Source organism: Hemiscyllium ocellatum, chromosome 7 (genome assembly GCF_020745735.1).
Source record: "Hemiscyllium ocellatum isolate sHemOce1 chromosome 7, sHemOce1.pat.X.cur, whole genome shotgun sequence".
Lineage (NCBI taxonomy): Eukaryota > Metazoa > Chordata > Chondrichthyes > Orectolobiformes > Hemiscylliidae > Hemiscyllium > Hemiscyllium ocellatum.
Window position 1 is genome coordinate 28,167,221 of NC_083407.1, and position 26,037 is coordinate 28,193,257.

General features: G+C 41.3%; 1 protein-coding gene across 3 annotated transcripts in view; it reads right to left on the minus strand.

The window, feature by feature from the left end:
- Positions 1–26,037, minus strand: part of LOC132817046 (activin receptor type-2A) — a 144,704-nt gene that overhangs the window by 109,501 nt on the left and 9,166 nt on the right. Inside the window, exon 1 of one of the 3 annotated variants that reach the window (XM_060827103.1) lies at positions 24,632–24,810. The exons of the other annotated variants lie outside the window; for them this stretch is intronic. Coding sequence (XP_060683086.1) covers positions 24,632–24,803 — 172 coding nt within the window. The 5' untranslated portion in view covers positions 24,804–24,810. Of the gene's footprint in view, positions 1–24,631; positions 24,811–26,037 lie in introns of those variants that run through there. 3 annotated transcript variants of the gene reach the window in all.

The following is a 26,037-nucleotide window of genomic DNA, read 5'->3' on the forward strand; positions in this document are numbered from 1 at the left end:
TTTGATGTTATCTACATTTTTGCCTCATTTTAATACCTAGCAAGGCAGGAAAATTTGTTTAAAGTTCTTAGTAAATGGAGCTTGAAAAATCCACTAAGTGATGCATTCTTATTTTAATAAACGTCTACACCATCAGCATCTCAACAAAACCTGAACACCCTGACTGCTTCGCATTGATACGACTTAGTTTCTGTTTTTAAGCACAGTTGACTGACTTATAAAAGCTGAAAACTGGCGTTTTACCTTCAGTAGAGAAAATAATTATAAATGAAACACAGGCTCATTACTTTCTTTGTTTCCTGATCAGTTGGCAATTGGCCAGTGTCCCAATGATCTTGGGCAATAAACGAGCTATTTGACTTTGAATATCTGTCCAGAAACAAAGAACAAAAGTTTGAATCAAGTTAGAAACAAAATCAATTCCAAAAAGGTTAGTGGGCATGCAAAATACACTTCCAGAACAGATAAAGGAGTTATCTGAAATCTTTAGAAAGGGAGACATACCTTTGAGCAGGTTCATGACCACAATGGAATCAGATGCAATGTTGGGAAGAGCTATTGAGCTAATTAGCTGTTCTTACTCAAAATCGACAGAGAGCAATGCCCTGTTTCCACACTATAGGGATTCCATTTAAAAACACTGTACTGCACAGGATTATTTTGCTAGGTTACTTTTTACTCTTCACTGTAACACTATCCTGAACACCTAGAATATGTTCATTTTGTCATCAAATACACAACACATTCTCAGGGACACCAAAACATCTTAGTTGTACACTATTTTCCTACAGTTATCTTAATATCAATGTCCTTACAATAGTTTAAGTGTTATAAATATGTGGCAGAAAGGGTAGTATTACTTTCACTAATCCAACAAGCTGAAGTCATTATTACCTTGTGCTTATTTAACTGACTATCTTTATAAAAATGTTAATTTGATGAAATAAAGTTATGCAATAGAGACAGCTGAGATCAAGTTGAATGAACAAACATCATAAAGCTGAATTATCGCCTGAACAGTTAAATACTGCAGACTTGAAATTTTGGATGTACCATGGTGGTGGGTTGCAAGTACCAAGGAATTATTCAACCAACGACACAAGTTTTCTATTTCCACAACTGTAATTGATTCCCAGACATACATCTAAAAATGCACAAGGAAATTCACCAAAAGCTGTTGTTTAGTTAAACAATCACATTATCTACTCCCACTATGAGGCTCTGGAATTAAACAAGGGGCTACAAATCCTTAATTGGTGAGCATATTCAAAATTGGAATCAATTCATTGTTGAGCAGAGATAGAGAGTCTAGAAATATTGCAAGTGGGGAAAAGTGGATTTGATGTCATAGAGTCGGAGATGTACAGCATGGAAACTGATCCTTCAGTTCAACCCGTCCATGCTGACCAGACATCCCAACCCAATCTAGTCCCACCTGCCAGCACCCGGCCCATGTCCCTCCAAACCCTTCCTATTCATATACCCTTCCTGATGCCTTTTAAATGTTGCAGTTGTATCAGCCTCCGCAACTTCCTCTGGCATCTCATTCCACACACGTACCACTCTCAGTGTGAAAAGGTTGCCCCTGAGGTCTCTTTTATATCTTTCCCCTCTCACCCTAAACCTATGCCCTCTAGCTCTGGACTCCCCAGTGCCAGAGAAAAGATTTTGTCTATTCATCCTATCCATGCCCCCCATAACTTTGTCACCCCTCAGCCTCCGATACGCCAGGGAAAATAGCCCCAGCCTGTTCAGCCTCTCCCTATAGCTCTAATCCTCCAACCTTGGCAACATCCTCGTAAATCTTTTCTGAACCTTTTCAAATTTCACAACATCTTTCTGATAGGAAGGAGACCAGAATTGCATGCAATATTCCAACAGTGGCCTAACCAATATCCTGTACAGCCGCAACATAACCTCCCAACTCCTGTACTCAATACTCTGACCAATAAAGAAAGCATACCAAACACCTTCTTCACTACCCTATCTGCCTGCAACTCCACTTTCAAGGATCTATGAACCTGCATTCCAAGGACTCTTTGTTCAGCAACACTCCCTAGGACCTTGCCATTAAGTGTACAAGTCCTGCTAAGATGATTTGCTTTAGCAATGATCTTATTGACTGGTGGAATACCTCAAACAGTCGTATTGTCCATCTTTTTCCACTTTACAATGTTGAGCGACTGTAGTGCTTGACCAACAAAGACCAGAGAATTAGAGGGGGGGGGGGGGGGGGGGGGGGGGAAAGAGATGTGTACACAAATGAAAAAAAAACAAATCCCAAGAAAACAAAAGGCATCTGGATGGGTATATGAATAGGAAGGTTTTAGAGGGATATGAGCCAAATGCTGGCAATTGGGACTGGATTAATTTAGGATATCTGGTTGGCATGGGCAAGTTGGACTGAAGGGTCTGCTTCCATATTGTACATCTCTATAGCTTTACAGGAAAATCTACTTAGTGCAGGGACTTTGGTGACCTTGTATATGGCAATGGAACCGCTTTTCAAAATAAAAACAACCCATAATAAATAAATGCAAATGCTTAATTAAAGATTATACCAAAATAAAGAATCTAGAAAAGAATTTTGAGGACTTAAACACAAAAGGTAATACTGTGACAGAGAAAATTAGACTGAAAGGATCAAAATTCTATTTACTGGTAAATTTGATATCTTTTATGCATGGGCAACATGCTGCCAAAGCATAAATATGTTAATCTTTTCTACTCACTAAAAGAATAAAGCATTGTGCTACACTGTTTGTTAACTTATGCTCAAAATAATCAATGTATGACTGACTGACAAATTATTTTAGCCACGGGGGTTGATTAGATCAGCTAGATGGACAGGCAATTGAAAGTGCTGCCAAAGCAAGAGTTCAATTCTTGCACCAACAGATGTTATCATGAAGGATTTTCCTTCTTAACCTCTTCCCTTGCCTGAGGTGGTATGACCCTCAAGTTAAACCACTACCAGTCATCTGTCTAACGAAAGAGCAGCCCATTGTCTGGTCACACTATTGTGATTTTATGTTTTAGTTTAATCACAAGAAGGACAAACTGTATGTAACATAAATATTTAAGGCAAAGGTATCATTTAAAGTAATAAAATAATTACTACTACATTCTTCCGAGATGAATTGAGAAGTCCAACGTTTTGTCAAAATATGGATGATATTTTATGCTGGTATTACACATCATGTTAAAGTAATCGAAGTCTGCCGAAGTGGGTTGGGTAGTTCATTACCTTCCCAGTAATATCTATTTTAAGTGTATGAAATTTAAACCTGCATGAAAACACGTTTAAATAGCTTTGACCTCAACGTGTTTAGACCAACTCTGAGATTACTGTTAAGAATTACCAAGTGAACGCATGGCTTCAGGTTCTAACCCTTCAATTAATCTACAGATTCCATTATGTTCAAATGAACTTTCAGTCCAGACGTGGCTTTGTTTGGTATATTTGCAAATATACAAATCTAGGGCAGAAGTAAGTTATTCAGGCCCCTCAAGTGGCCTTGCCATTCAATAAGATAATTGCTGATCTGTTTGTTTCTCAATTGTTACTCTCAATATGCTTTGATTCCTTTGTCTTACATATACAAATGATCCTCCATTATCCGAATACCAAATATCTGAAAATCGGACTGTCCGAAGGACATCTCAAGGTCCCAACAGAAACATTACAAAGACGTATTTCCAACAGTGATCATGTCTTTTGTTTACAGTGAATTAAACAGGCACCCTCTCCAAATGACTGATCTCCCGCACTCCCAGACTTTCCCTGGAGTTCTACAGATGGATGTACCCTAACTTCTCCACCAGCCCCCACCTTTCCCAAAGATAATCTCTCCAACATTATCCTATACAGGGCAAACATGGAACCTGTCAAAAAGTTGCAGTAAAAAGTTGTGCGCACACGTGCGCTTTTGGAGACTTAACCCACAAATGCAGCAGCACCAGCAGTCTTATTGATGGTGTCTCAAGAGGGGGCAAGGATGGAGGGGGTGGGTAGACAGAGAGATGGGACCAGGGTGCAGGCAGAGGGGTGGTATTGAACGGGGTTGGGGCGGGAGCAGGTGGGGGCAGTATTCGACAGGGTTGGGAGGCAGTATTGGATGAGATTGAGGGCAGGGGCAGGCTGGGGCGGTTCTGGACGGAGTTGGGGACAGGGGTAGTGTTGAACAGGGTTGGGGGACGGTGTTGGACGGGGGGCAATGCTGGGGGCGGGGGGTAGGGACAGTGTTGGACTGGACAGTGTTGAATGGGGTTGAGGGACAGGGTTGGAGCGGGGGCAGGTCAGACGGGATTGGGGCAGGGGCCGGGCTGGGCGGAGTTGGACCTGCTTGGGGGCCAGGCAGTGTTGGAAGGGATGGGGGCAGTGTTGGGGACGGGGTCTCACGCGCTGTGTCCTGCTGCAGTCTCCTAAACGGGGAGCAGACTCCGAGCCCCAGAGGAAAGGCATTTAATCAATTAACCGAATAATTGATAATCCAAAAGAGATAGTGCCTGCCCATCTCTGCCTTTAAAATATTCAACAACCTCACCTCCACTGCCTTCCGAGCAGAGTTCCCATGTTTTATGGGAATCCTGAATAGGGGGACAAAGGTACACAATTTTAAATATATGTCCTGTTTATGATATGAAGGTAGTTCTTCTTCTAGGATAATAAAACGTCTGGAATTCTTTATCCCAGAGTTGTGGAGTGGAGTGGAGACCAGAACGTACTTAAAGAGGAGGAAGATAGATTTTTGAAATATTGGGGAGCTGTGGGCTATGAACAATCTTAACAGGGTAAAAGAGTATACAGGGGAGCCTTGATTATCCAAATACCAGTTATCCGAAAATCAGATGATCCGAAGGAGATCGAGGTCCCATAGAAACATTATATCAAAGACGTGTTTCCAACAGTGACCACGTCTTTTGGTAGAGTGATTAAACAGGCACCGTCTCCAAATGACTGACCTCCCGCCCTCTCTCCCTCCCCACACTTCCCCTGGAGTTCTATAGCGGGGTGTACCCTAACATGCAGTCATGATCTGTCCCTCACAAAGCTATGCTGACTGCCTTTAATTACGGTACACTTTTCCAAATAGTCATAAATCCTAACCCACAGAATTCTTCCCAAAACTTTGCTGATCACAGACATAAGACTGACTAGTCTGTAATTGTCAGGGATTTCCCTATTACCTTTCTTGAAATGGGGAACAACATTCGCCTCCTTCCAATCCTAGTATGACTCCCATGGAGTGTCAGGAGGCAAAGATCTTCGCCAGCGGCTTAGCAACCTCTTTTCTTGCTTCACGGAGCAGCCGAGGGTAAATCTGATCTGGTCCTGGGGACTTGCCAGCCTTAATGTTTGCCAAAATTTCCAGCACATCAATTCCAATTTTAATCTGGTCAAACCTGTATCCCAACTCCACAAAGTTCTCATTCACAACAAGGTCCCTTTCCTTAATGAAAACCGAAGCAAAACAAAAATTTATATAGGGCCCCCCCTAACTGCTCAGACTCCACGCACAAGTTCCCTATGCTATCCCTGATCGGCCCTACCTTCTCCTTGATCATTCTCTTATTCCTCACGTATGAGTAAAATGCCTTTGGGTTCTCCCTAATCTTTCTCGTCAAGCCTTTTTCATGTCCCCTCCTGGCTCTCCTCAGTCCATTTCTGAGCTCCTTTTTAGCAAGCTGGTAATTCTCGAAAGCTGTGCTAGATCCTTGCTTGCTCTACCTTACGCAAGCTGCCTTCCTCTTTTTGAGAGAAGCTCCTCTGTTTCTCGTCATCCAAGGTTCCTTAGTCTTACCTCATCTTACTTGTCTCCGAGGAACAAATTCATGCATCACTCACAATAACTGCTCCTTAAACAGTCTCCACATGTCTGCTGTGCCCCTTCTGTGGAACAATTGCTCCCAGTCTGTACTTACCAACTCCTGTCTGATAGGGTCATAATTTCGTTTTCCCCAATTAAATATCTTTCCTCGGTAACTGCTCCTTTCCCTTTCCAAGGCTATAGTAAATGTGAGGCAGTTGTGATCACTATCAAAGTGTTATCCCACCGTGAGATCTGACACCCGTCCTGGCTCATTGCCGAGCACCAAATCCAAAATAGTTTCTCCCCTCATCGGTCGGTCTACATATTGAGCAGGGAAACCCTCCTGAACACAACAAAAAGGGCTCCATCCAAACCATCTGTACTCAGGAGGTTCTAGTCGATATTGGGAAAGTTGAAATCGCCCATAACAACCACTTTGCATTTTTCCAAAGTCTTCAATCTCTCTACTGCTTTACGAAAAGGAACAATGTGCAGGATACAGGGAGAAGGCAACAAAATGAAACGCAGTGTGATGCGCAACTACAAGGGTTACGCACACATTGCTGAATAGTATCTCTGCACTGTAAATGAGTCTGAGCATCATAGATAGTGTTAACAAGGATTTTGTGGGAAAAATCATCTTAGATTGGCAGAACAAATCTGTCACTAAAAACAAAATGCTACTTCAGGAGCTTGCATGGACCATCTCAACACGTGGTGAGAGATTAACAGCATTTTGACAGCCAGACTCAGTTTATTTTGGATATCCCTAAAATCTAGTGATTGTACATAGCCAGTTCAAACTATAACCCAATTTCCATACAAAATAAATTCACCAAATTCCAGTTTGAATTCCATTTGCCACTATCAACCCATCTGACCAGCCCATCAATATCCTCCTGTAATCTAACAGCTGTCCTCTTCAATATTTATCACTCCAACTTTCTATTGTCTGCAAACTTCCCACATATCTATTAATTAAAAGGCAAACTATGCAAATTGGATAGTAAAGTAGTTTTAATTATTGTCTTAATCACCTCTAAATTAGTTTTGAATTTTATCAAAAGTTATCAAGTATTACAATTCAGACTTGGATTTAGTGTTCAGTCACATTTCAGCTAAGTTTTAAACTATGAATTAGTGACTTCTATAAGTTAAGACTACTTTCTTCAAGCAAGTCAGGCATCTCTTTCTATTAATCTCAAGTTCCAGATGAAGACAAAATTGCACTATAGTTTAGTTTTGTTAAACTTCAAATCCTGAATCTGAAAAAGATCACCTAAATTTAATGATCAGGAATAAAGAATACATACAGTGAGACATAGAGAGTTGTACAGCATGATCCAATTCATTCATGCCAATCAGATATCCTAAATAAATCCAGCCCCATTCACCAGCATTTGGCCGATATCCTCTAAATCCTTTCTACTCATATACCCATCCAGATGCCTTTTAAATGCTGTAATTGTACCAGCCTCCACCATTTCCACTGGCAGCTCATTCCATACAGGCACCACCCTCTGTGTGAAAACGTTGCCCCTTTGGTCCCTTTTAAAATCTTTCCTCTCACATCCTAAATCTCTAATTAGGGACTCTCCCATCCCAGGAAAAAGATCCCTTGTCTATTTACCCTATCCATGTCCCTCATGATTTTATAAGTCTCCATAAGGTTACCCCTCAATCTCTTACACTAAAATGAAAAAAGCCCAGCTTTTCCAGCTGGTCCTTAAAATTAAAAGTGACTAAAAGTACCTTAGCCTTCGTTGTAAATGGCTGAAAGAATTTGAACACGGAAACACCAAAGATTTATGGCACAGCAAGGAAACTATTTGTCCCATCATGTCTGCGCTCGGTGAGAGCACCATTTAACATGATTGTGCTTTCCAATCTTGGCTCAACACCATGCAAGTAGCTTCATTTCATAGCCACATTTTTACTTACATTGCAACTAAGGTTTCAGCCATGGGTTCCGGACCTCTTATAAACTTCAATGAAAAGAATTCTCAAACCCAATGCACACTCTTCTAATTACCTGAAATCTGTACCCCCAGTTAGCAACCAAGGGGATGTAGAGTAGACAAGAATAATCTACATAGCCGACTCAATTATATGCTGCCAGCTTCCTTTGCTCCAAAAGAAACAACCCCAGCCTACATAATCTTTCCTTACAGTGAAATGTTCCATTCCTGACAGTATCCAGGGACATCTGTACTCTTTCCAGCATGGATTGTGCAGGTAGTGAATAGCATGGTCTCTAGTGGAACCAACAACACTAGTAGAAAAAGGGACGTGGATGTGCAACCAAAACTGAGGGATCTAGGTCGAAACAGGAAAGCAAAAAAATCTCTGGATTACTTCTGTGCAAAGCAGTAAACAACAGAAAAGGGCAGCTGAATGTGTGGCTGGAAAGTTATTGTTACTGTGTATGCTTATGAATGTATGGAATGTCCTCAATATGACTGATAGATTGCAGGTGCAGATCGCAAAGTAGAAATGCGTTGTTGTGACTAGAATAGATCTAGCTCAAGCAAAGGCAGAACCGTGTACTAACTATACCAGAATACCAGACATTTTTAGGAAAGATTGATGGGGCTGAAAGGACAAGGAAGTGGCAGTATTAAAGACAGAATTACAGCTGGAGATAGGTTTATATCCCAGAAAAATCACGGATAGAATCAACAGTTGGAGCAAAGAAACAAAAAGATGCATGTTGCTCAGTGTAGTCCACCAACTGGTTAGCATTCAGAAAAACCAAATCTGCGAAGAAGTTAGGAGACACATAGGAGTTATAGATCATTTAGAAACAAAAACTTTCATTGTCTGAAAAAGACTGGAATTGTCGCACTGTAAAAGGCAAAAAGGGGATAAAATTTCCAACAATGTATTGAAGAAAGTTTTCTACAGCAGTATGGTTTCATTCAAATACAAAAAGCACCATTGCTAGACATGGTTCTCAGGAAATACAGAGTCCCTACAGCATGGAAGCTGGCTATTCAGCTCAATTGGCCCACACCAACTCCCTGAACAGCATCCCACCCAGATGCACTGCATAACCTTATACCCTTGCATTTCCCATGGCTAATAAGTCTAGGTAGCACATCTCTGGACCCTATGGGGAACCTAGCACTGCCAATCCACCTTTGGACTATAGGAGGAAACCGGAGCACCCAAAAGGAAACCACATGCAGACCATATACCAACACCACATCGACAGTCGTCCTAGGATGAAATAAAGCCGAGGTACTGTGAGGCCTGATTGCTAACCACTGAGCCACCATACCGTCCCTGAGATGGGCCAAGGTGGCTCACATGCCCATGATCCAGGCTGTTGCTACTACTGGACAAGTCTAGGAATGATATTTGGTTTGATAAGACTTTTTTTAAATTGAATGAGAAGGTCTTTCACTGAAACATTAGCATATAGGCTGCAGATTTGGTTTTAACAATAAAACTGGAAGTTTATTATGCAAGAAAAATGAATGAATCAAGCTATCTACAAGTACTGAAAAATGTCCAAACACTCAGAACAAAATTCCACTTGTCGCCAACACCAGCATTTCAGCTATTCAAAATTCAGAGAAATGTCCCTTCCTTATCAAATCTGTAGGTTTTACTCAACTGTTTTTCTCAGTTTCAGTTTGGAGAGCTGCAAAACTTTTTTTCTTTTACCTGCACAACAGAAATTTAGACTTTCTCAACTTTGAATAATCATTGCAAGTTTCAAACTAAACATTTCTGGTTTGGGAGTATTCACAGACTACATACTTGCAGTGAAGTGACTTATTTCCTTAACAGTTTGGAAAAAAATCCTTTTTCTAAGAATTTATACTTTACACCTTGATCTGACTTCAGTTAAATTCCCATCAAGCTTCCCAAGAGTTTTCCACTCTCTGGGTTTTTCCAAAAGTAAAATCCTGGAGTATTAATGGAAATCTGTTTGTTTTGTAGGACTTATGACATGAAAGAAAGAAGAAATTGAAACACATTAGCCCCCACAAAATATAAACCAGTATGTGCCTCATGGAGTGTTAAAAAGTCAGTTTCAGAAAAACTGACCCAGTTAATACCCCTTCACAAATACAGACAAAATGTCCATATGCCTCTAGTATGAAAACCAACCTCAAATATTACATAAATGATACATCTTCCATCATTGTGGCAAAACATTAGTCTTGTTATGTGTGTAATAAAGGGTGACAATAGAATAAAAAAAAAGAATAATTCAATTTAAGAATCATTAATTACAGGAAAGCAAACTTCAATGAGGGAAGAATGATTCGAGTGAAATAAAATCCAAAGACTGGCAAGAAAAATAGTACAGTCACAGAGTCATAGAGGTTTCCAGAATAGAAACAGGCCCGTCAACTCAAATTTATCCATGCTGCTCAGCTTTCCCAATTAATCTAGTCCGCGTTTGGTCCATATCTCTCCATACCTATCCCATCCATGTATCTGTCCAAGGGTTCTCATCAGGCAGCCCTTTCCAGATACTCACCAATCTCTGGAGAACAAAAAAAAGTCCCTCTGGGCCCTTCTGTATCTCTTCCCATAGATAACCAATATGCCATCTTCAAAGAGATAGATTGAGCAAGTACAGACAGACAAGTTCATGTATCCTCGAACTCAGCAAGATGGCGGCGATTCTTTCGAACTGCTGTGGACAGCTCTGTCTAACAGCCAAGGCATACTGGTGCTTTTTGTCATCTCTGGCCAACTGATGTGGTGGAACTATTAATTTAAAACCTTACAGAACACATATTTGTTAATATTTGGGAGTGGAAAGGATGCCAAAGTGGAAAGGAGCGAGTATACAGCAGCGGGGAGGACACTCCCCTGCAGCACCAGGGATACTAGAGACAGTAGCCTCTCCAGAACCCCCTGAGGACCTGACAGACTCTCAGGAATTGGCTGCGGCGATGGAGAGACTTACCTTGAAAGTTGGGGCTGCGATTGAGGAGATCCGTGGGGAGATTAAGGTCTAGGTCCAACCTATCTCATCCATGCTGCAGAAGCATGAGCAGGAAATCCAGAGCCTCGGGGAGCGGCTGGAGGAGGTGGAAAGTTGAACTAAGCCCTCAGGAGTTGCAATGGAGTCCTCATCCAGTCGGATCCAGGTGCGGGAGGGAGAGGTGCGGGCCTTGCGAGACCATATCGATGACCTCAAAAAAAAATCGAGGTCAGAGGATAAATTTCCAAATTGTCGGGCTCCCTGAAGATGAGGGAGGTGACCAGCCAGTCAGCTTCTTTGAAAGCTGGCTGCTGAAGTTTTTAGACCTTCACATCGAGTCCAGCGACTGCAGATTCAAAGGGCTTATCGGGTTACAGTACACAGACTAGGGCCAGTGCAATACCCCCACCCAGTCCTAGTGCACTTCCACTCATATAAGGACAAGCAAAAAGTGATTGAAGCTTCTAGATTACTGGGAAATGATCCGCAGGCACTGCTGTACAAAGGGTCAAAGGTAATGTTTTTCCAGGACTTCTCATCAGTTTTAATTCAAAAGAGAAAGTCCTCCAATGAAATTAAAAAGAGGCTGAGGAACCTGGGCAACCAGTACTCCATGAGATACCCCACAGTGCTCCGTTTCAGCCACCAGGACTCAGTTTATATATTTGATTCAGTGGATAAAGCTAAAACACTTTGCAGACACTTTAAAATAGACGGATTGGGCTGAAAAATACAGATAATGTTTGTTCTCTTTTCCTTCTTTCCCCTTCCTTTTTTTTTATTCCTTTCTTTCTCCCAAATAATTTCTTTTTTGGAAAGGAGGGAAAAAACCTTGGAATAAGTTGTTCCTTTTGTTTTAAATAACTGAATTTTCTGATGGGAAATTTTGTGGATGTTCTTTGTTGTCTCCCCTTTCTTTTGTTTGTTCTGTTTCTCTTTTAGTCACAACTAGGGGTGACATGAGGCCAGGGATGGGTGGAGTGCTCATCCTGACTTTGTCTTTTTTCTGTTGATTTAAAGATTTTTTTTTCCCCTGGCCTAAGGTTGGGGCACAGTCAGTGTTTGAAGGAGCTGTGAAGGAGGGGATGGGTAGGGGGAGTAGCCCCTATTGGCAGGGGAAAGAGTCTTCTATTCAAGGTTTCATTGTAGTTTTTTGGGAGTGTGTGTGTGTGCGTGCGTGTGCATATAAAAAACACACACACACACACACACACACACGCACAAACTACTCTTTGACTCTATAAGTCTTTATTTACTTGTGCTTGGTTCTTTCTCAGACAGGTTCAAGGGTCTCTGAAAGGAGATATGGCTTATTAAATGGTGCATCTGGAACATTAAGGGAGGTAATTCGCCTGTTAAAAGGAAAAAAAATTGTTTTCTAGCCTTCGGAGGGAAAGGGTTTATATCGCTTTGTTGCGGGAAACCTATCTTGACGATGGGGAACATCTGAAATTACAGCAGGGGGGTTATGACCAGGTATTCTTTTTATCTTTTACTACTAAAAGTAGAGGAGTGGCGGTACTCATTCAGAAAAATCTTCCGTTCACATTAGAACAAGTGAAAGATGAGCAGGGACGGTTTGTGACACTGAAAGCCCTGATACATGGGAAGGATTATGGCATTTTAAGTGTCTACTGTCCTCCGGCGCATCCTCTCAAATTTTTGATTAGTGCTTTCAGAACTCAGCACATTATTATTGAGGGAGGATTTTAATTGTCTTTTGGATCAGACAGTGGACAGGATGCCTGTGGGCCCCCAACTGTTTCTTCGCAGGCCAAGCAGGTGGTTGACTTATGCGAGGAGTTGGGACTGGTGGATATTTGGAGCTTTGACAAAGGGTCAGTTAGACTTGAAACGTCAACGCTTTTCTCTCCTTACAGATGCTGCCAGACCTGCTGAGATTTTCCAGCATTTTCTCTTTTGGATATTTGGAGGGGTCTTCACTCTACTAGCAGGCTAAAATGGAGATTTTTTTAAGAACCTGGACCTCCCAGGGGTAACCTTGGAACAGGCCTTTCTCCTTAATATCCCTTGACAGTTCAGGAATACAGGAGGCAGCTAGGCAACTTCAGAGTGGGAAAGCACCTGGCCCTGATGGTCTCCTGGGTGAGTTTTGTAAGGAGTTTATAGAGACTCTGTCAGGGCCGATGTTGGAGATGTACAAATCACTCCTATATGCATGAATGCCTACCATCATGTTTGAGAGAATTTACATGTCCCAGGGGTAGGGTGTCATGCCTCTATCTTAGGGTAATATATTCTACCTGTAAGACCGTGACATAAGGAAATTATATTGAATAACTAGGAAATGGCCATGCAAATGGCTCTGAATGGCAAGGGATGGCAGAGTAAAAGAATTACATTATCATCCCCTATTCAGAAATCAATAAGAACAGTGCAATTAAGTTTTTGTTGCAAACGTTTCGTCCCCTGGCTAGGAGACATCATTAGTGCTCTGGAGCCTCCTGCGAAGCGCTTCTTTGATGTTTCTTCCGGCATTTATAGTGGTCTGTCCTTGCCGCTTCCGGGTGTCAGTTTCAGCTGTCCGCTGTAGTGATTGGTATATTGGGTCCAGGTCGATGTGTCTGTTAATGGAGTTTGTGGATGAATGCCATGCCTCTAGGAATTCCCTGGCTGTTCTCTGTCTGGCTTGCCCTATGATAGTAGTGTGTTCCCAGTCGAATTCATGTTGCTTGTTGTCTGCGTGTGTGGCTACTAGGGATAGCTGGTCGTGTCGTTTCGTGGCTAGTTGGTGTTCATGTGTGCAGATTGTTAGCGGTCTTCCTGTTTGTCCTATATAGTGTTTTGTGCAGTCCTTGCATGGTATTTTATAAACTACATTAGTTTTGCTCAAAAAAGCACAACACCTACTAGCAGACACCAACACCTACCAAATGAAGGATTCGGACCCCACACCACAACTCACCAGTAGAATAAATAACACTCTAAGGAATCTACAAAAAAATGGACAGATAACCAAAGCGGACCTACGAAGAATGAAACCGGAAAGCAACAACACCCCCAGATTCTATGGACTACCCAAAGTACACAAACCAGACATCCCACTCAGACCCATAGTATCACTACCAGGGACACCAGCATACAAACTGGCCAAAGAACTACAACAGAAACTGAAACACCTGGTCAGCGGATCCAAACACTCCATACAATCAACACAGGAATTCTTGGACGCCATCAGGAATACACACATAGACAAAGAAGAAACCATGATCTCATCCGACGTAACGGCACTGTTCAGTTCGATTGACAAAACCCTAGCCAGAGAAACAATAGCCAACCTACTGGACATACATAACAGAAAACAGGAGGCGGAACCTATCAACAAGGACGGCATATTTAAACTACTGGACTTGTGCCTCACTACACACTTTACATTCAACAATCAGATATACGAACAAATCAACGGAACACCCATGGGATCACCAATCTCGGGACTCCTAGCAGAGGCAGTTATGCAAAGGTTAGAACAAACAGCCCTACCACAAATTCAACCCAAACTCTGGGTCAGATATGTCGATGACACTTTCGTAATCATCAAAAACACGGAAATAGAAAAAACACACCGGATCATCAACGCCACACTCACAGGCATCCGATTCACGAGAGAAGTAGAAAAGGATAGCCAACTCCCATTCCTAGACGTGATAGTACAGTGAACACCGAACGGAGAATTCACCACAAGGGTACACAGGAAAACAACACACACAGACCAAGTCCTAAACTATGAAAGTAACCACCCCAACACACACAAACGAAGCTGCATCAGGACACTATTCAAAAGAGCTACAACACACTGCAGTACACCAGAACTGCGAAAAGAGGAAGAGGAACACCTATACAAGGTATTCGCCAAAAACGGATACCCGCGCAACTTTATCAACAGATGCCTAAGAGATAGACCACGGAACGAGGACATGCCACAACCAAAAGGACTAGCCACACTACCATACATCAGGAGCGTTTCAGAACTGACAGCCAGACTACTGCGACCCTTAGGACTCATAACGGCACACAAACCAACAGCCACGCTCAGACAACAACTTACTAGAACAAAGGAGCCAATACCCAACATGAGCATAACTAATGTAGTTTATAAAATACCATGCAAGGACTGCACAAAACACTATATAGGACAAACAGGAAGACCGCTAACAATCCGCATACATGAACACCAAGTAGCCACGAAACGACACGACCAGTTATCCCTAGTAGCCACACACGCAGACAACAAGCAACATGAATTCGACTGGGAACACACTACTATCATAGGGCAAGCCAGACAGAGAACAGCCAGGGAATTCCTAGAGGCATGGCATTCATCCACAAACTCCATTAACAGACACATCGACCTGGACCCAATATACCAATCACTACAGCAGACAGCTGAAACGGACACCCGGAAGCGGCAAGGACAGACCACTATAAATGCCGGAAGAAACATCAAAGAAGCGCTTCGCAGGAGGCTTCAGAGCACTGATGATGTCTCCTAGCCAGGGAACAAAACGTTTGAAACAAAAACTTCCAGCTCGGCGAACAGAACCACTACAACAAGCACCCGAGCTACAAATCTTCGCACAAACTTTGAACAGTGCAAGTAAAATTCTGACTACTCCCTGCAGTTAAAAAAATGATTCACAACAGATCTGGCCATTAATGGATGGCTTACATTATACTGTTTTTGGAAATGATGTGACCACTACATTGTGTCTTGAGTGCTGTGCGACTGTGGGGGAATGGCTGGGGGTTGGCTTGTGAGCTTTACTGACTGAAATGTGAAACACTTGCACTGTCTAAAGGAAGCATTGGTCCTTTTGTTAGGAAAGATCCCTTGACATGGCTTTGCAAGCATTGCAAAGTGTTAAAAGGTTCTTCAACAGTTTGTACTTGCTTAATAAATTTTGACTGTTCACAGAAGTTGGCATGTAAGAATCTCAAGAAAAAGAACTTAACATTTGGTGGCAGCAGTGGGTTTCCAACATACACAAAGCTTCTAGGCGAACTGAGCAGGTGATTGAGTGGAGGTTGCGTGAAATGGATGGGCCCACAAGGTAAGATTTACCTTGATCTCTCTCCTTAACCTACCATTCAGTCGACCCCTCGTCTCTCAGAACTCTGTGGTGACAGAATCTGAAGTAACTTACACATTTGCACACCAATGAGTTCACTTTCAGAATCATAAGTTTCTGGGAAGGGAAGTTAGAGACTCCCCAGAAAAAGGAGTGATGAGTCCTCGAGCAGTGAGGTTTGAGGCTCCAGAGCATAGTGCATAAGATAAAAAGATAAGTACTGTATTGCGTCTGTCTCAGTCACCTTGCCTTAGACTAGTTGTTAAGAGGGGAAATCCCCCATGCAAAGGTCAGGACCCTGAAGTGGGTGCGGAGACTGAAAGAACTGGACTAGGTTTGAGGCCCCAGAACATATAGTATAAGATTTTTTTAAAAATGTAACAACTGTGTGTCTGACTCAATCACACTGCTTTAGACCAGTTAAGAGGGAAAATCCCCCACATGAAGGTCAGGATCCTGAAGACTAAAGACACTGGACTAGTATAAAGCAATCTTTGTATGTGATACGACCCAAGAACTTAATCAGTATAGTGCTGATCGTAATTTCGGACAGGACACAATGCAACAAGTCCAGCAATGGGCTATCTGTTCCATTTGAATGATTCTAAGCTGGCAGGACTGTTAAAAGATTAACAAGTACATACAACAAAAAAAAATTAAACTTCAAGGAAAAATCTATATGTGAATACTGCTGGTAAAGCGTTGCTTATGTGAGTAGGGGAGTAGATGACTCAAACTTAAACTTTATTACAATTAAACATAAAGTCAAGAGTAACAGAGGTTTTTTAAAAATTTAGAAACCAGGAACATCAAGAAAGAAAAAACATCTAAACAAGATTTGGTACTTCTTAAAGTTATCACCTTTATCCCCCACACCTCCCCATAGAAGTACTTTGAGGGCAATATAGTGACACTGGGAAAAGGGGGAGAAAGTGGAGCCAATCCGCTCGGATCTCCACAGTGAAATGCACTGACTGTAGCTTTGTCTCAGTTTTTGTTGTGGGAGTCTGAGTTTCTGGTCTGTGGACTCAATTCGGCAAGTCTTTCTTCTGAGAGACGGAACGGCTTGGACTGCGGTGCAGTGTGATTTGCTGTGAGGGTTTTCTCTTTCTACAAATGTAATTTCATCAAGAGGATGTGACTTATCTTTTTTCCTTCGCAGTCTCATCTGGTGATGGAATAACGTTCCTCACTCCAGTTTCCACCAAGGTGAAGATGTTTTAATAATCTTCTTGCGTGTGCGCCAAACGCTGTGGGGTTCACAGGGCTTTAAGAATCTTGGACCAATACTGATGTTTTTTTTCTGTGCCGCAATGGTTGATTAAGAGACCGTGGACATGATTTATCTTTGTCCAACTCTGGTGTATATCTTTTGCGGCCATCTCCTCTATCTTTTTGACTCTTTGATTTCCAATTCATGGATCATCACCGGGTGAACTGAGGGGGTCTCAAATGTGCCACTTTTTTTCTCCCATATTAAAATGAGAAGAATTTTGACCAAAGGCTCTTTAAAAAAAAGTGAGAAACGCTGAAATTAACATTTTACTAATTCTTGGGTTAAAAAAGGAAGCATCAATATAAATTATGCCGTACTGAAAGTGTTTCATTTTTAAATACTTTAGTTTGTTAAAATACTGGTTCAGAAAATATTGATGTAACTGTTTTGCCTCATTTGAATTAGGATCTCAATTCAATGTGGCTTGTGGACTATGTAATAGGACAGATTTGATTTTACATTAATATTGTCACAAAGCTAGCCCCTTTTTTCTAAAAGCTGTTCCTTGGCTTAAGGAGACTCTGTCCTTGATTTTTTTCAGAGGGGCAATAAAGCAGGCCAGGCTCTGGTCAGTCTGGTTTGGTACAGAGGTGTAAAGGATTTTGAGAGGCCTTTTGTTTGTCTATAAACAGATGAGACTTTAGGCCAAAGTGGTCATGTTTTAGAAATGACCTGTATAATAAAAAGGGAATGGTCAGCTCTTTAGCTGAGCTAAGCAGTTTTTATTGGTTCATTCTTGAGCTGGTTGGAAGTTAAACTGTGCAGTAACACTCTCTCTCTTCCCCCCCCCGCCCCCCCCCCCCCCCCCCCCCACCCCCCAACCCCTTTCTGCTCTTCAACTTCAGCATGTAAGCATGTGATCCATTTATATTGGGTTTTAAAGGAAGTTTGCTTATGGGGACGGTACATTTGGAGCAACATAATAAAGTCTAGTTGGATAGGCTAAGTTCTGTAGGGGGTTCTTTATTCTGTTCTGTAGGTTGCATTGTGCAATTCTGTGAATAAAGTTTTGTCTGTTTTAAAAGCTAGCAGTCAACCTAGCTATCTTATTCTGGGTAATTTTAACTTTGCAATTTATTGCGATAAGTGCACAGTGATGGTGTGGGACTGCCTACATAAGAATGCTTTGAGTGGTCTGGCCTAATCCATAACATTATACAACCATATGTCCTTTTTAAAAATTATCAAACATGTAACCTTAAAACAAATTGATTGAAGATCTTGAGCCCCTGGTTAGTTTGAAATTCTACAATGCCCATTTCAAAAAACAAATTGTCAGAGATCATGTTTTAACCACTTGAGAGCATTGTATTAAAATATCTTTGTTGTTTTTTTTTTAAAATGCAGTGTTCACAAAAAGAAGAATGCATTTTAATTTTGATGTTTGCTAAGATTTTAAAGAATATTAGAACTTGAGGCTGAGCTGTTTAAATTCGATCAATTATTGTTAAGCCTTCATTGGCTCCCTTCATATTGCAAATTCAAAGAATGTTGACCTCTACCAAAGTTGTCCATTCACCGGTCTGTAACCACTAATTCAGACTGTTTCATTTGGGAGGTTAAATTTAAAAATGTGTTTGTCAGCAACTACACATTTAATTAAAACCACTGATCATGAAACTTTAAAAAAGATTAGGGTAATTTGTTGTCATTAATGTCAGGCCTTTGAACTATAACTGGAGTTACACTTAATATGCATATGTGTGGCGGTGGGTTATTGTCTGCTTTAACAGAGAAACTAGAGTTTTCATTGGGAGAATATATTTTAATATATTCTGTATTTGTAACCCACGAATATTTGAGATTTAAATCTAAAATGAAATTGTCTCTTCAATTGCTAAAGCACAGGGAACATTTTGTTGTTTTCTTGCTGTTACAAGATTTTTGGAATACATTTCCTGACAACTTTCACATTAGCTAAAGTCTCAGTTTGTTAAAGGAAAATAATTGAATGGAGTACCCAAGGGTTTGATTTTAGGACCATTGCTTGGTGTTTATAATTGACTGAATTGTTTAGGCAGTACAATTTAGAAGTTTGTGGATTGTATAAACTCGATCATGTCATAAATAGTGAACACAGTAATAGACTTCAAGAATTCAAGGAAGTTTGAAATAGGCAGACACATTTATTGTAGTTAAATGTGTGACTGTCTTCATACTAATAACCACCTTGGCAAAGAAAGAATGAGAGAGGAAATGCAAAGATACTTCCAGCAGCTAACATCATCTCTAGAATTTCTCCACTTAGAGATAAAGCATGTCTTCAGACCACCACCAGCCCCTCCACAACCTGATCCAACAGATTCAATCCGTTCTCCAGTTATGAGCACGAAAAGTGATGAAGTTAACAATGGTGAAGAGGAGGTCCGTACACTTTTTGACAGTGGCCTTCTTATGGATATTAAACCACGTGAGCTTTACCTTCTCTTTTGATCATTTAAGGGATATGAAGATTCACTGATCAAACTAACATCAAAACAGCCAGTTGGCATGGTTACATTTGACAGCAGAGCAGGAGCAGAAGCAGCAAAGAATGCCGCGTTCACCTACCCTGCAGCTGCTGCACTTGATGCTCAGATGCGCTGGTATCCTCCATCTGAAGCGTCTCTGGAAGGATGGAAGTCTCATCAGTTTTGTTAAGTATTTAACTGCCCTTACCCAAGTATTCAGATTTCTCCATCAAATGGTGTGCAAGGACAAACTGGATTTTGTTTTCAGGTTGGAGTTTACTGAAGGAGATTTTGGGTAACTGGCCTATTTCCACTCAACTTGGAGAGGGTAGATTGGTCACTAAGGACTGTGGAGTTAAGAACTTTACATTTCTTCCACGTGGAGGATATTGGGGATCCTATCTACTGCATAGACTAATAATTCTTGGTATTATAATAATTGCTTGTTGTGTGTCAATAACTTGCTTAAGTACTGGCTGTAAGAGTCTTATGAATAAGCTGGTAGCGCCTTTCTCATCTCCCATCTAGGTGATTATCATGGAATTATAAAAAGGAGGGAATGAGATTAAAAGGGTTAATTTACTTGCTGACTTACAGGAAATTGCATGTCCCAGGGAAGGGTGGTATGCTTCTGTCTTACAGGTAGAATATAAAGAATTTACATTCTCTTCCCTTACTATTCAGAGCCATTTGCATGGTCATTTCCTAGTTATTCAGAGTAAAAGAATTACTTTAGATTAGATTACTTACAGTGTGGAAACAGGCCCTTCGGCCCAACAAGTCCACACCGACCCGAAGCGCAACCCACCCATACCCCTACGTTTACCCCTTACCTAACACTACGGGCAATTTAGCATGGCCAATTCACCTGACCTGCACATCTTTGGACTGTGGGAGGAAACCCACGCAGACACGGGGAGAACGTGCAAACTCCACACAGTCAGTCGCTTGAGGCGGGAATTGAACCCGGGTCTCTGGTGCTGTGAGGCAGCAGTGCTAACCACTGTGCCGCCCACTTATTCAGGGATCAATAAGAACAGAGCTGACTTTTCCCTGCAGTTAAAAAAATGAATTACAACAGATCTGGACATTACAGGATGGTTTACATTATACTGTTTCTGGAAATAATGTGATCACTATACGGTGTCTTGAGCGGCATGTGATTGTGGAGGAATGGCTGGGGGTCATCTTGTGGGCATTATTGGCTGAAATGTGAAACTCTTGTACTGTCTAAAGGAAGCACTGGTCTGTTTGTTAAGAGAGATCCCTTGACAAGGCTTTGCAAGCATTGCAAAGAGTGTTAAGGGTTCCTCCAGAAAGCTTGTGCTTGCTTAATAAAATTTAATTGTTCACAGAACATGTTGCAGTTGCATCAAGGGTGTAAGAATCTCAAGAAAAAGACCCTAACAAGTTATTGCCAGGGAACATGGTAGAACATTTAAAAGGCATTTGGACAGATACAGGTATAGACAAAGAAAAGAGTGGGATACAGACCATTTGCAGACAGATGGGATTATTTTGCATAGCATAATGGTCAACTCAGACATAATGGGCAGAAGGGCCTGTTCCTGTGCTGTACTGTACAATTCTTTGGTAGTACTGTAAAGGTTCTTTGAACTTAAAGCTGACAATCTACTGGCCCAGATGAGCTCATTCAAAGGATACTGAATGGAAATTCAAAAGACACTGGCAAAAATCATGCAATCTTCTTTGGACTTAGGGTTAATGCCAGAGGATTAGAGTAATGCAAACATTGTGTCCTTGTTCAAAGAATGGGGCAAAGATAGTTAAATCAACTACAGAGCAGTCAATTTAACTTTGCTGTTTCAGAAAACTTTTAGAAACAACAGTTCGGGATAAAATTAATCTGCTTCTTCAAAGGAAGCCCCTAGGGATCAAGGATAACTTTCTTCCAATCTGGTGTTGTCGGTTCTGAGACGAACCAGTCTAATTCCAGATCTGCAAATCATAACTCAGGTAATACGGATGGTATTTACTACAATGGGTGGTGGGATGCTCAGGTTTTCATATGCTCCTTCCACCTGGCCCAGAGAAACACAGAAACTGATTGGCACCTTTACAAATGTTTCTTTTCCTTTTTGGGCCAAGAATTCCCACGAGTCCATGGGGACCCTGCATTTTCTCAGAGTTTGTATGGAGTACAGAGCTTGTTGTAGAAATCTTGCATCAGACATGCCCAATGCAGCTGACTGATAGTTAGCACTATCTCGATAATGGGGTCCAAGAAAGGATACGGACGTTGAATTTTCAATTTGCTAGTGGATTTGAGTCACCTCCTGTCTAAAACAAAGATCACGCTAACCTCCGTCATCAGCTGCAATATGCAGACAATGCATGCATGACCACACTCATATACTGAATTCCAAACAATCATTGATGCACTCAGCAGTATCTGATACAATGGGCCTTAGAAAGATAAAGGTTCTTCAAAATGAATGCTTCCATTGCACAACACTGACACCTGACGATCAAGATTCAACATAAGTCTCTGGATTGTGTATCGATGCCCATACTTTGCAACAAAGATGTTGATGAAATCTCACATCCCTTCTAGCATATGAATGTAGCCTTTGGCTGACTGCGGGAGTGTGTTTGGTGACAAAGGCCTTAAATGCAACACCAAACCAATGGTCTAAGAGCAGCAACCAGCTTTTCTGTGTGCATCATCTGGGCAATGTACAACAAACATCTTAAACCACATCAGAGATATCACAAGCAATGCCTCTGTGAAATCCTGCAAATCTACAATATGTAATCATTTGTAGGTCAGCATAAAAAAGGCAACATGGATTTAAAGGAAATTTTGTTTAACTAACTTGAGTTTTTAATGAGGCAATAGTAGATTGATTAGGATAATAACTGGCGATATAGTACATGGATACTTCCAGAAGCTACTCGATACAAAGCAGCACAAACTTCCGAGCGAAGTTGGAGCCCCTAGAATAAAAGGAAGAATAGCAACATTGTTGTCACTCCACTAGTTTTGTATCAAAGTAAATAATGGTTAATGGAAATTTTTTTTTGGTTTGGGAAGATTATTAGTCGAAAAGTGTGGTGCTGGAAAAGCACAGTAGATTAGGCAGCACCGGAAGAGCAGGAGAATTTACGTTTTTGGCTTAAGCCCATTCATCAGGAATTTGGGAGGGGGGGGGGTTGTTGCTGGGAGACAAATAGGTGGTGGTTGGGGGAGAGCAGGAGATAGGTAGGAAAGCAATGCGTAGATGCAAGTGGGGGGGGGGGGTGAACAGGGTGGAGCAAACAGATGGGAAGGAAGATGAATTTGTGGGACAGTTCAAGAGGGCAGTGCTGAGTTGGAGGATTGGATCTGAGATGAGGTGGGGGGAGGGGGGTGCAAGAGAGGAGATGAGGAAATGGTGAAATCAAAATTGATGCCATCTGGTTGGACAGTCCCAAGGCAGAAAATGAGGTGTTCTAGGTGGCTAGGATTTGGCCCAGGACTAGCATGTCCTCAGCAGAGTGGGAGGGGGAAATTGAAGTAATCAGCCACAGGGCGGTGGGGTTGATTTGTACATATGTCCCACAGATGTTCTCTGGGACGTTCCACTAATTGGTGTCCTGTCTCCCCAGTGGAGAGGAGACCACACTGAGATATCAATCCACTCCATCCTCCGCTCTGACGTACCACCATCACCTCCCACCTGCATGTATCTATCAATCACTTTCCCAACTTCCTTCCCCCACTCTCCAATTTATCTCAGCCCCTTTCACACACATACACACATTCCTGATAAAGGGCTTATGCCCAAAACACCGATTCTCCTGTTTCTCGGATGCTGCTTGTGCTTTTCCAGAGCCATACTTTTCAACACTGATCTCCAGCATCTGCAGTCCTCACTTCCTCCTGGTTTCATCCCGTTTTCCCCCCCTCTCAGTTTAAGCAAAATGCTCAGAGATACAGTATAGTTTTACCTCCAGTTTTATTCCAGGCCCTGGAGTGAGAGAGAACAATCGCCCATGTGCACAGAGATATAAGTTCTCGGTATTCTCTGGAATAGCAGTTTCTTAATAAATTATAGTCAATTTACAGGGAGGAGCATCCAGATATGGCAACATACATATTGATTGGGTGCCCATTACAATCGAGTGTTAATAGCAAAGTTTAAGCCATCTCCTCTTACACAATGAATATTCTTAACATTAACTGGCTCCACATAATGAATACTTTTCACCTTGTTAAACTAACCTGACGTACTGAATGCTTCCAATATTAATAACTGACTACATAACGAATGCTTTTCCACCTTGTTAACCCAATACCCTTGCCTCCAGAACCCCATTGTTAACTGCAAGTTCTTATCTGATCTGAATCATGCTCAGCTGAACCTCATTTCACAAAACTCAGAACTTAACTCATTCCCTACCACTTATCCCTATCCTATACACATTCTCATTCCATCCTTTCATCATTTCATAATAGTGCCATCTAGATGGTTATCAGCTTTCATATGACTCTGACAGCTAGTTTAAGTTACTGACACACAGCACACAATGATTATAGCAAATATTACTAGTCCATTACAATAAATAGAATTTGAAGAATCCTCCCACGTGGAAAAAAGATTCACCAGTAAAGTGCCTAAATCTACAGTCCTTAGTGACCACTCCATCCCTCCAAACCAAGTGGAAACGAGCCAATTCCCCAAAATCTCCTTCAGTAAATTCCAACCTGAAAGATTCAGTCTGTCCTTCTGCATCACTCCATGGAAAATCTGAATTCTTGGGTAAGGGCACTTAACTACTTAACAAAGCTGACGAGACTTCCATCCTTCCAGAGATGCTTCAGATAGAAGATACCAGCACACCAGAGTGTATAGTGCAGCTGCAACTACAGCAACAGGCTAGGTGAATGCAGCATTCTTTGCTGCTTCAGCTCCCACTCTGCTGTTAAAAAGCCAACTGGTTGTTGTGATGTTAGCTTGATTAGTGAACCTTTATATCCCTCAAATGATCGAAAGACAAGGTAAAGCCTAAGTGGTTGAATGACTGTAGGAAGGCCAATAACAAAAAAAGCCTACCAATCTTCTCTTCACTGTTGTTAGCTTCTTCACTTTTTGTGCTCATGACTGAGGAGCTGGTTGAATCCGTCGGATCAGGTTGTGAAGGGGTGAACGGAGGTCCGAATGCATGTTTTACCTGTGGGTAGAGAAACTCTAGAGACGATGTTAGACGCTGAAAGTATCTTTGCATTTCCTCTCTTATTCCTTCCTTGCCAAAGTGGTTATTAATATGAAGACAGTCACACTTTTAACTACACTAATTGCGTCTGCCGATTTCAACCTTCTTTGAATTCTTGAAGTCTATTACTGTGTTCACTATTTATGACATGATCAAGTTTTATACAAACCACAAACTTCTAGAAATTGTACTGCCTAAACAATTCAGTTAATTATAAACAACAGTCAATGGTCTTGAAATCAAACCTTCGGGTACCTCATTCGGGTTATTCAAAAATTATTTTCCTTTAACAAATTGAGACTTGGCTAACGTGAAAACTGTCAGGAAAAGTATTTCCAAAATCTAGAACAGCTAGAAAACAACAAAATGTTTCCTGTGCTTTAGCAATTGAAGAGGCAGTTTCAGTCCAGATTTAAATCTCAAAATATTCATAGGAAACAAATGCTGAATATTTTAAAATATGTTCTCCAAATGAAACTTCCCAAATAAAACACAGTCAGAATTACAGTGGCAACTTTGGTGGTGATCAACATACTTTGAATTTGCAATACGAAGGAGGGCAATGAAGTCAACATAAACAGCTCAGCCTCAAGTTCTAGTATTCACTAAAATCTTAAAACATCAAACTCAAAATGCCCTCTTCTTTTTGTGAATACGCTGCATTAAAAAAACAGTAGCAAAGATATTACGATACAATACTCTCACTGACTCATTTTTTTTTAAAATAGGCATTTGTAGAATTTGACACAAATCAGGGGCTTAAGGAACTCAATCAATTTGTTTTAAGGTCACAAGTTTGATAATTTTAAAAAGGACATAATATTGTACAATTTCAATTTAAAAACAAAATCTGCCCCATTACACAGCCCACAAAACAATCTTGAATTGAGATTCTGATTAAAACAAGGTAAACATTTACTTAAAAGGATTTTCCCCAAATCAGTATTTTCACAAACCAAATTTTTTTTTTAAACATCAAACACTCTCAGCGTGGCACAATTTACATTGAAACTTTCCTTTTTCAACCCAAGCATTAGTACAACTTTAATTCCAGCACTTCTCCTTTTCTTTTTGTACCCTCTCACTGAAATTACACATAAGAGAAAGCCCTCGCAGCTGACCACATGGCGCTGCAGTCCATGCCAATCACTTCTCTTACTGTTCGAGTCGTCCGCAGAGAGCGATTGAGCAAAGAGACTCTCTCTGGCACACAGGAATATAGAGAGGGACCAAGGTTTAAAATCTT